We start from the raw sequence: 11,389 nt of genomic DNA on the forward strand, positions 1-11,389 counted from the left end.
TTTTTACCCCTTTCTCTTCGGCTTCGGGTCTGTGTGGACTTCCTACGAGCTTTTCTAATTACACCACAGCGTCTTTGCTTAGATGAAATTAAGACCCATAGATGGACGATATTACCCTGCAGTGCAATGACAGGAAAAAATCTCAACCAAGGATTGGAATGGGTGGTACAAGATGCAAAGGACAGGCTTTTCCTTTACTGACTCTGCAACCGATCAACACTAATCTTGTGGCGGCCTGGGCACTTGATATTATCCGCGCAGAACCTATACTCATCTGACAGCTCGTGCATAAGGGCGGAGACATGGACGACTGAATCGAACATTGACTTAATGTGATAAGGGGGTATTATGACCCGGGTGGAGGGCACCATCGCGAGCATGCAAGCGAATTTTTCGACTGTGTAACAGATGGGTCTACGTGTTCTTATAGCTTGTTTTGCTTTTTGACGCCATTGTCTTCCCTCACATATGATACGGAGACTGGAGTGGTTTATAACTTTGTCCTCAGTGGAGGATCAGATCGCCTTCGCCTATCAGGACTTCCCCTTTCTCGAAACAGCAAAGTGGCAGATCTGAAAGGCTGAGAAGTCTAGAATAAGCGATGAAAAATGTTCATACAAGAGCCCAAAGAGGTTGAATAATCTCAACCTGGACATGGAGATATTTTTGGAAGTCATCTACATCTCATTCTCATTTTTGACTTTGTCGATCCTCCTTCGACGGTTGGGTGAACCGGAATGATCGCAATGTACCTGTCAGCTTCCGGACACTGCTCCTGAACATCCACGACAGTAGCGGAAACGATATGCTTCTGGTTTATAATATATCCGCTGTTGTTTCATCGCCGTGTGAAATGCCCCTTGGATCGTCTTGAACTATCCGTGGATCTGGTTTTGCCAACAAATTCCAAGGGAATCATAATGCTGGATCGCGGGGCGGCAGAGGCTGCTCCACCACCGGAACCGAGTACGAATGTTGATAAACAGTTTTCCGCTTGTAGAGGAATCGACAAATGTAGTCTTTGGGGAGAGGTCAAGCTGTAGCCAACGCATTATGGGATCTGAGGATATGACGATGGTATAGGATCATCTAGTACTTTGGACACCCATCTTTGGGCCTGGTCGGGTTGCCCTTCGGCCTCCAGCAAGGACGCAGTGGGGCGAGGTGGTGATGTGCGTCCTACTGGAAGCATTATTAAATATCGTAATAATCGTCGCCTGTCCGGGTTCCACCAGCGAAGAAAAAAAAAACCCAGAGGCTTGAGAAATTAAAGGCGGAGAAACAACCCAGCAGGATCTTGAGGCGACCTGACGTTTTCCCCTTCAAGATCACCACTTCCAAGCTACTGGTAGGACTACGACCAACTAGATTAACCTAGGGCGGACGCCGTGGGAGAGCCAAAAAAGACACCCAGTTTGTGTCTCTCTCGTTCCGTGGAATTTCACCCCCACCGTTCCTGGGCCCGTGTGTGTTCCCTCTTTTTCTCTCTTCCCTTTTCTTCCTCCTTCTCTCGATCCCTTGCTGCTGGTGAAAGTGCTCCAAGTTGGTCTGGCCATGGCTTCCACCACGGGCACTGACGGTGCAGAGGACGTCAATGATTTCCTGCTCCGCATTCGGGAACTAGGAGAGAAACGCGACAAGGAAGATGAGGAACGAACGAAGAAGTTGGAGGAGGAGATTCTGCAGGGTCGGAAGGAGAGACAGGCTCGGAGAGCTGGTATTTCGCATCCCTTTGTCTACTTGTTACCTATTACCCACTCATATTTGATTCTTTGTCTTGTCATTTATCATTACTTGCAACTTGACCCCTCCATTTTTCCAGACATCCAATAACAGAGGCTGATCCGGTTCCCTTTTTTCTCTTTTGACACTTTGTAGAGCGGGCACGATCGATTTCCCCCACAAAAGACTCCCCTGTCTTAGATGCCGCTCGGTTAAGCACATCTTCCCTCAGCCAGCGAGCGATCGATCCCCCAGAGCACCTCGAGCCCACGTCCTTCACCTCAGAACACGACATTAGCGCCAAACCCGACCTGGCTCGGGATGATGAGTCAACAGTGCCAACAGAGGATGGGGGTTTAGGGAAGCCATCAAAAATGGACGAAATCGAAACAGCATCATCCCCGAAAGCTGCTCCAAGTTCAGTAGCACGGAGTAGAAGCGGGACTCTGTCCTGGCAACAGCGCCCTTCTTCCCGAGACTTTAACCGGCATTCCTTCATGTCGACATCCCCTACCCGCCAGAATCGGCTGAGAGCCATCTCGAGCCTGTCGAATCGCGACCAGGAGCCGTCTAGGATTCCTACTGCGCCCTCGTCTCCGTCCAAAGATGTTTTTGTGTTTCCCCAGACTCCAGAAAGAGGACTTGGCTCACCAATACTCCGGAAAAACATCGAGGAAGACACTTCAGAGGCTACACCGAATATCAATGATCAACGAACACCGGAAGGGAAACGAGAAGGAAATACAGAGCTAGACAAACAAATTGGGCAGCAAGATGCAGATGAACGGTCGCGCTCCCCGTCAAGGGCGAGCTCGACATTTGCAGAGAGTAGTTTGGGCCAGCGTTACTCGAGTGTCTCTTCCGTTTCGACGGCTGCAGGACTTGGCTCTCCTGCCCCTCTGGCAAATGCTCCAAAACTTGAGCCCCGAACAACAGAGCCCAGTTCGGAGGAACAAATCCCAACATCCCCATCGCAAAGGCGGCGCTCTCCAGAGCGACCATCGTCACCAACAAAGGGACTAGGTGGGTTTGTTCAGAGTGCTATGATGAAGCGGTCAGACAGTGTTTCGAAACGATGGAGTGCTCAGATTCCTCAGGGGCTCAGCCGAGGAAATTCTTTTGCTAGCAATCGCAACAGCATTGCTGGGTTTCCCCAAGGCGATTCACTCTCAGCCTCACCACCTAAGTTAGGGCGTGAAGCTCCGTCTTTCCCACTCCACCGACCTAGCTCGAGTCACAGCGAGGCCACAGTTGTTCACAATGCCAAAGCAAATGAAAGACCGGCGACTCCACCTGTTCCCAGCAACAACAGCAATACGAAATTCGATGATAGCCCCTCTCGGCTGCCTCTTTCAATTCATACAAGGTCTGCCAGTACGCTGAGCAAAGATGGACAAGGTGCAGATTCTAGTTCGCAGCCTCCAACAAGCCCGGCTGTTTCAAGAACCATGGATCCCAGGCGGTGGAGTCCTACCAAAGCCTCATGGCTAGAAAGTGCCCTGAACCGGCCTGATTCCCCGAAACATAAGAAGCAGCCTTCCCAGACAGCGCCCTGGGTGAGAGAACGACAATCGAGGGGCAGTGTCGATTTAGGTCGGGCGAATAGCTTCAAAGAAGTCACTCCCGTGGGTCTCATGCGAACCACCGCCCCAGGAAGTCACTTCAAGAAGTCGAGCATCTCTGGGATCCCGGATATACTGGGCAACCTGGATACGACAAAAGGAAAAGATTTCGTACCGGAGCCAATTCCCGATGTCAAAGAAGGCGAGCCAGTGCCCGCGGACAAGACTGCAGATGCACCTTCTGTCACAGAAAAAGGTCCACAACAAGAACCAGAGCCCGAGGCTACGGAAGAGACCGCTGCAGAAACACCTGCAGAAGCACCTGAAGAAAAGTCAACAGAAGCGCCCATAGAAAGCCCTGTAGAAAAGTCAGCAGAAGCACCCACCGAAAAACCCGCTGAAACTAAGACAGAGGGACCGGCAAACCCTAAGCTTTCGCCTCTTTCAGTATCCACCAAGCTGAATCCTACTCCTCCTTCCACGCTGTCTCCTCGCGAACCTCTTTCACCGAGGCCGAAGCCACAATCGCCTGTTGTGGATTTCCGTGGAAATCTCCGGCGGCGAGAAGTTGTCAAAGACAATGCACCAAAAGCAGAGCCTGAGTTCAAAAATGTATTCGGAAAACTCAAAAAGACGGAGAAGGTTAAACATGAGGCTCCCGATGAACTCAAGGATAATATCCTGAGAGGAAAGGCGGCATTGAATGCAACTGGAGGCCCAAAAAAGTCGGAAAGAGTGGACGAACTCAAAGATAGCATCTTGAAACAGAAAGAGGCAATCAAATTTAGTGGAGGCTCGTTGAGACGCAATACAGTTGGGGATAACGACGCTCCTGAAAAGTCCATTCCAGAAGCTATCGCAAAACGAAACAACATGACCAAGTCTGGCAGTGTCAAGAGTGACCTTTCTGCCGATGCACAATCATCGCCATCCCCGAAAGAGCCTGCTACACCAAGCTTTGTACAGGAACAACCGACGTCTCCCTTTGCTATTTCGGATGATGCAGGCGTTGGAAATACCGAGAGCCAACAGCCCGCGCCAATTGCAAACAAGCCTGACCCAGAAGAGTCCCAATACGAGATAACGGACTTTGAGATCCCACAAGCCGCGCCCCAGACGAACGATTCCGATCCAGAAGAGCCCCAGGAAGGGATAGCGGATACAGCCCCCCTCGAAACCACGACCGAAGAAGCCAAGGGTGATGATTCGGAGGAAAAACTGAAAAATGATGACTCTGAAGCGAAGAAGGAGGATGTCAGTGAGGAGACCATCAAACCGGTGCGTGAATTGCCATCGGGGACTGTCGCGGAAGTTGCAAAAGCGCCTCCTGCGGCTGAAGGTCTCGCTACTAAAGGTAAACTTGCAGGCCGAATAAACCCTGCCTTAGCCGGCCTTTTGTCTCGTGGACCACCAGTTGCAAGTGACGAGCCGAAGAAAGCACTTTCTACGAATACCTTTGGAGAAGGTAGCTTGAACTCGTCTGATCGCACGCCCGCCGCGCCACTCACGCATATGACAAAAGGTCGCGCAAGAGGCCCTAAAAGGCGTCTGCCAAACACTGCTCCCGCCGAGGCCACTCCGAAACCTGTTTCTCCATCGGTCTCATCGATCGCGTCTTTTGATGAACAGGGCTCAGAAGCTAGCATTTCGCCCGTCGAGCATACTATTGTCGAATCCAGTAACTGGCCCCTTCCCGAGGACCAAGGCCCACCGCCAAGTACAGAACCAGTCCAAACGCCCTTTCAATCATCTGTCTCCAGCAAGGTGGAGCTGAGGAGAAGCATTCAAAGCAACATCTCAAATGAATCCGAAAAGCCAAATGACCAAATCCCAGAACCAGTCCAAGCGACCTTTCGATCATCTGTCTCCAGCAAGCCAGTGGAGCTGAGGAGAAGCGTTCAGAGCAGCATCTCAAACGAATCCGAGCAAAAGCCAAATGACCAAATCCCAAAGCCAGTACGAACGCCCTTTCGATCGTCCGTCTCTAGCAAGTCAGTGGATTCTAGGAGAAGCATTCAAAGCAGCATCTCAAATGAATATAGTCGAGGTCAAAATCAAGATGACCAAGGTCCAGAACCAGTTCAAAACCCCCTCAGGTCATCTGTCTCTGGCAAGTCAGTGGAATCTATGCGAAGCGTTCAAAGCAGCATCTCAAAGAAATCTGAGCAAAATTTAAACGACCAAAGCCCGGAACCAGTTCAAAGCCCCCTCAGATCATCTGTCTCCGGCAAGCCAGTGGAGTTGAGAAAAAGCATTCCAAGTGAACCAAGCCCACCGCCAGCTGCAGACCCAGTTCAAACCCCCGTCAGGTCATCCATCTCCAGGAAGCCAGCGGAGCTGAGGAGAAGCATCCCAAATGAACCCGAGCAAAAGCCAAATGACCAAGGTCCACCGCCAATTACAGAACCAGTTCAAACACCCCTTAGGTCGTCTGTCTCTAGTAAGCCAGTGGAACCGAGGGAAAGCATACAAAGCAATATCCCAAAGGAGCCTGAACAGAAACCAATCAATGACACCCCCAAATCTACCGATGGCTTGAACAAGCTTCCTCTTCGGAGCTCAGAGCTTGCTTACGAAGACATTGAGAACTTGGGGGATTCGCCTTCGAACAAACCGGCAGTGCCACCAAAACCAGCTCCATCGCCACTGACTCCCATGTCTGGTCGAAGCTCTCAAGTTCAATACTCATCACCATCTCCGTCGCCTCTCAGGACAAGCCTCAGAGAAAACAAGATGGATTCGCCTACAACTCCTAGAAGTGTTATTAACTTTGTCACTGGTGGGATCAGAGACATGTCTTCCCGAAACAAGGCCTTGCCATCTCCTCCTGTTGCCTCTAGACGGTCTGATATCTCGCTTGACCAGCAATTCTCATCACCAAGGTCTTCGGCGTCATTGGTCCCGCAGGCTGATGAAACCATGGAGGTTATCTCTAACTTTTTCAAGCCGTTCCCTCACTCAAGCGACCGGGTTGATATTGACCCTCAATTGATGTTGACGAGCAAGGGAAATGACCTCAAGATCAGAACATTGAGGAAGCAGATTTGGGAGATTACGAGCGACGGCAAAAGACAAGATCTTCCCATTAACCAGGAGTATATTCTTTACGAAGGAAGCATGTACCTCTGCATCCACATGTTTGAATTGGACGGTGGCACCCGGTCTGAGGCTCATCTTTGGTGCGGTGACGACGTTCAGGACTCATCTTTAGATGATGCCCAAGTTTTCGCCCGAAAGGCTGCAAAGGACAATGGATGTAAACTTGAGATCATCAAGCAGGGCAAAGAGCCAGCCCAGTTTATCCAAGCTCTAGGCGGCATTCTCATCACTCGCCGGGGCTCTAACTCCCGCTCCAGCTCATCCGCCCTATATATGCTCTGCGGAAGGAAGCATTTGAAACAGATGGTGTTTGATGAGGTAGACTTCTCCCGAAGCAACCTCTGCTCTGGCTATCCGTTCGTGATCTCGGCTATGTTTGGCAACCTATATCTCTGGAAAGGAAAAGGAAGCTCCGCAGAAGAGATTGGCGCTGCTCGACTTATTGGAATGGACCTTGGTCTGACTGGTGAAATCGAGGAGATTGCGGAAGGAGAAGAGCCCGAGACGTTTTCTGAAATCTTTCCCGACTTCAGAGATACCGGGGATTATATGCGCTCAGATTACTGGCAGCGCAAGCCCAACCATGACCACTTCCGCACCAGGTTACTCCGAGTGGACCACGGGCTAGGACAACGGTCCGGGTTCTGGATTCGACGACCAGGTTCATCATCCCCTGTAATCCGGCCAAATGACACAGTACAGGAAGTTGAACCTTACTGCCATAAGGATCTCGCAGCCAAGGGGATCTACATCCTTGACACCTTCTTTGAAATCTATGTGTAAGTTGGATTCTAAACAAGTATAATCTAGTCAATGGCTAATTCTGGTACTAGGATCGTTGGTGAGCAAGCTTCGAACCGACCCGCAGAGTTCGCATCAGCCGTGGTGTTTGCGCACGAGTACGGCATCCTTGCCGCTTCTCTCCAGGATCGACCCTTTATTCCCAAGAGCTTTGTCTCTATCGGTGGGATTCCGGATGCGTGCCGGAGTGCGTTTCGCAAGTGGGACAAGCGTTCCTGGCAGACGCCTCCCCAGGTGTTCCCCCTGAATGCCGCCATTGAAGCCATTCGATCCTAAACCAACTGCAACGAACCCTTTCGTATCTTTTCTGTCTGTTCATAATTTTCATTTTTACTATTTGTGCATAATCTGGCCTGTACAGATGGTGCCCCCGGCTTGGTAGATGGCGTGGGAGCATGGCCCCAGGAGCTTTCGGATGGATGAACTCTGGCTGCATGTACGTGTGGAGTTTTGTTTTGTTCTTCTTATCTTTGGCGGGCGTGATTGGTTTCATGTATGATAATTTTTTAGACATTTCAGTCGACTTGCAGGAGTCGTAATATCCCAAATTGAGGTAAATACCTATATCTCTGCTGTTCACTTGTTAGGATTTAAGCCTCTTCTTTTATCTCTGCTGTTTTGTCTTCTCCCGGCTCCACTTCCTGTCCACCTCGGTTGTATGATTGCCAATGTCCTCGATTCTCAGCCTCCGATAATTATTAATCTGCTCAGCACTTTCATTCACCGATCAATAGTCTCTCTAGTGGCTAGACTCTTCTGGTATATTCATTCGGCTTTTGCGCATGTCTGGGTGGTCTTATCCGGGCCCCGATTATCGGCTTCTGACCCACCTATATCGCAATGTCGACATCGCTACGGCGTAGTTTTTTTCTCTTTCCGCTCTTTCTTTCTTCCCCTTTCCTCTCATCATCATTTCGCCCTTTCCACTTTCTACTGTATCGGATCAACTGTCCGAACATCTAATACATTCTAGACTCTTTCCAATATGTTTTGAGAGATCCTGCTGAGAATCACGGAAATCTCATAATGGACCCCACCATCGTTCGCGAGCTGTCGCGGCTCGACCCCGCGATTCCTTTCCGCGCAACTCCCGATCATCTCCATCATACTTGGGCTAAGACGTTCTTTTCGCGACCGGAGCTATACGTACAACCAGAGTCGATCGCGGAGATCCAGAAGCTGGTTACGCTGGCACGCCGTTGCCGACGCCGCTTGGTCACCGTTGGCAGCGGCCACTCGCCTTCCGATCTGACATGCACGTCTGCTTGGCTTGTCAATCTCGATAATTTCAACCGGGTGCTGGAGGTATCTCAGGAAACACGAGTTGTGACCGTCGAGGCTGGTATTCGGCTGAAGAACTTGGGTGATGAGTTGGAAAAATATGGCCTGGCACTGTCCAACATGGGCAGTATTGACAGCCAGTCAATTGCAGGCGTCATTGCGACAGGCACTCATGGCAGTTCCTTACAGCATGGCCTTCTCTCTGAGTGTATTGTATCGCTCACCCTGATGCTGGCCAATGGACAACTGGTCCGTTGCAGCGCGACCAACAACCAAACTCTATTCCGGGCGGCTCTGATCTCCCTCGGAGCGTTGGGCATAATTGTCGAGGTGACCTTCCAAGCGAAACCCATGTTCAATATCGCCTGGAAACAGTCCAGGCGTGCGTTGAATAGTGTGCTGGCTGAATGGTCGTCTGGACTTTGGACTTCGCATGAATTCGTTCGCGTCTGGTGGATGCCATATGAAAAGAGTGCGGTTGTCTGGCATGCGGATAAATCGGATTTGCCACTGCGTGCTCCCCCGAAGACATTCTATGGGGAGACGGTTGGATATCACATCTACCATAACTTGCTGGCACTTGCCAACTACTTCCCCCGGATAACACCCTGGGTGGAGTGGCTTGTCTTTGGTCTGCAATTTGGATTTAGGACGGAAAAGACAGTTACGGAGGCGGTCGAGCCTTCGCGTGCCGGTCTCTTGTTGAACTGCTTGTATTCGCAATTCGTCAACGAGTGGGCACTGCCTTTGGAAAAGGGCCCAGAGACTATCATCCGTCTTTCGGCCTGGCTTCATGGAGACCTCCAAACAGCGCGTATCCCCTTTCCTTCTGAGGGCTTGTGGATACATTGTCCCGTTGAAGTCAGAGTCTCGGATTCTACGCACAACAAGAATCCCCGTCCTTTCCTCGACCCTACCCGACCCGATGGGCCAACCCTGTATCTCAATGCGACATTGTTTCGCCCATATCTCCGGGACCCCCCTGGTAAAGCTCGGTTTTACGAGGCATTTGAGTGGCTCATGCGGGACATGGGCGCGAGACCACACTGGGCCAAGAATTTCACTTCAGGGGGACAAGAGTTGCGGGAAATGTACGGCGAAGATTTGGATGAATGGCTCAAGGTGCGGCAAGAAGTTGACGTCGATGGCATGTTCCTCGGCGAGTGGCATCACCGTAACCTTCCTCTGACTCCAAACAATCTCCCGCTTCTGGAACGAGAACAAGATCGTCACAAGGCAGGGTTTAGCGGAGCCGGTGACGGCATGGAATGGGTTGGAGATAAGCGGTGGCAGATAGTCTCAGAACGTCATGTTCCGTCATTGTCGAGCATAGCGAAGGAAGAATTCGAATCGCAGGAAGGATCTAGTTTGAGTCCTCCTACAACAGCGGCCAGCGAAGAGAGTTTTGACCTCCTCGCCGCTGGAGAGGCCAGTGTTACCCTCCCGGATCTCCGTTCATGAAAGGAAACATCAGGAAGCATGTCGGAAGAGGTGAAGGTAGCAAACAAACGTGATCATTTTCGAGGTCTCTGGATGGCCGGGTAAAAAAAGGACCAGGACCAGGGTATACGATTCGTTGATAGTCGATCACTCCACCGACAAGCACAATAATGTTCCTTGTATTATACTGTACTGGGGGGCTCTCTTTATTTTCCTTTCCATCCTTCTCCCTGCCAAAACTAACTACCCTTTGTTTGCTTGATTCGGGCATTGGGCTGACTCCGAGAAGTGCCTTGGTGTCAGCTGGCTGTTACTACATACGATCGGAGGATTTCATCCAGGTTTGCGGGAGACGGGCTTTGGAGCACGGGGACTATGTCCTCATTAGCCTATCTAGATTGCTGAGTATTGATATTCGAACATATCGATTTACTGCTTGATGGTGGATTAGCGGTCAAGGACACACACGGCCAGAAACGTCTATATTTGTCTTCCCTGCTGAAATATCTGAATCAAATAGTCAGCCTGTCATATCTTCCTTGCTTGCATATGCATATACCTTTAATACCAGGGATAAATGATGGACCGAAGACTTTACTACTTACCTGACAGTTGATCATAGTTGCATCCATTCTATCCCCGTTCGCCTCAAGTCTATGGAAGCATCTGGTGATCCTTTCGACGAGTCCTTATGGCTTGATTCTGCCTAATTATTAGGCCTGTCTTTGGCGGTATAATCCGTGAGATGACTCGGAGCCAGATTTCATCGGGGTAGGCTATGACGGGTGACAGTGCATTGCTGCCTCGAGAGCAGATAAACATCATTGACTATATGCATCTGAGATGTATCACTATCATCACCCCCGGTTCCTGCGGCCTGATGGCAGTTGTCAAAGCTCGTGGGCATCGATGATTGGTGCCGTTTAAACGCCAAAGACTCATCATCTTTTGTTCTCGATAACGCCACAGCCAATACTTGAGCCGCCCATCAAGCCATGATTGCAAGTTTCATCGATAATAACCTCGGGTTGACAAATCCTGATTGCTGTGTAAGGACCGGTCATGCAAGCGAGGCCAGGGTGTTTATGGGAAAGACGAAGACAAAGGAAGGAGAAGAATCATGAGACCCCCTTGGGTAGTGATCCGTGTTGTATTGTGTAGTTGGCGCCATCAATGTATACCTACCACATAACTTTGTACCATTGGGGTCTTGCAACAGATAGTGTTTGTTGTTGTTGTTTCTCTGGCTGTCCATCGTGTCCCGTGACGCGGGGCTCAAGGTCGAAGGCCTCCCCCGTCACGTACAGTACTTTTTTTTTTGTTTTTTGTTTTTTTTTCTCTCTCTTGACACCAACGCAAAAGTCCCAGCCCGCCGTGCAGGGATTTGGTATTTTTGTTTTTTATTCCACCAAGACGGTGAATCTCCGATGACAAATCGATGGGCTTCTCTACGCGGGAAAAAAGAATCTTATGATGGCAGTGAT

The 11,389-nt window shown here is 50.3% G+C and overlaps 3 protein-coding genes across 3 annotated transcripts in view; all 3 read left to right on the top strand.

Annotated features, from left to right (window-relative positions):
* Positions 1-201, top strand: part of ASPWEDRAFT_51166 (uncharacterized protein) — a gene marked incomplete at both ends in the record, with an annotated part of 995 nt that extends 794 nt beyond the window's left edge. The window contains one exon of the mRNA XM_040837558.1: positions 70-201. Coding sequence (XP_040688613.1) covers positions 70-201 — 132 coding nt within the window. The remainder of the gene's footprint in view (positions 1-69) is intronic.
* A 1,353-nt stretch (positions 202-1,554) lies between these two features.
* On the top strand, positions 1,555-7,460 carry ASPWEDRAFT_171769 (putative gelsolin repeat protein; the record flags this gene model as incomplete). The annotated part of the gene is made up of 3 exons (XM_040830831.1): positions 1,555-1,717; positions 1,879-7,162; positions 7,217-7,460. 3 exons carry the CDS (start codon positions 1,555-1,557, stop codon positions 7,458-7,460), a joined length of 5,691 nt encoding a protein of 1,896 aa, XP_040688614.1.
* Positions 7,461-8,210: 750 nt separating this feature from the next.
* On the top strand, positions 8,211-9,926 carry ASPWEDRAFT_109863 (D-arabinono-1,4-lactone oxidase; the record flags this gene model as incomplete). The annotated part of the gene is made up of 1 exon (XM_040828121.1): positions 8,211-9,926. The coding sequence occupies one exon, from the start codon at positions 8,211-8,213 to the stop codon at positions 9,924-9,926; it is 1,716 nt and encodes a 571-aa protein (XP_040688615.1).
* Between the last annotated feature and the right edge of the window lie 1,463 nt (positions 9,927-11,389).

Source organism: Aspergillus wentii, assembly GCF_001890725.1.
Source record: "Aspergillus wentii DTO 134E9 unplaced genomic scaffold ASPWEscaffold_4, whole genome shotgun sequence".
Taxonomy (NCBI): Eukaryota; Fungi; Ascomycota; class Eurotiomycetes; order Eurotiales; family Aspergillaceae; genus Aspergillus; species Aspergillus wentii.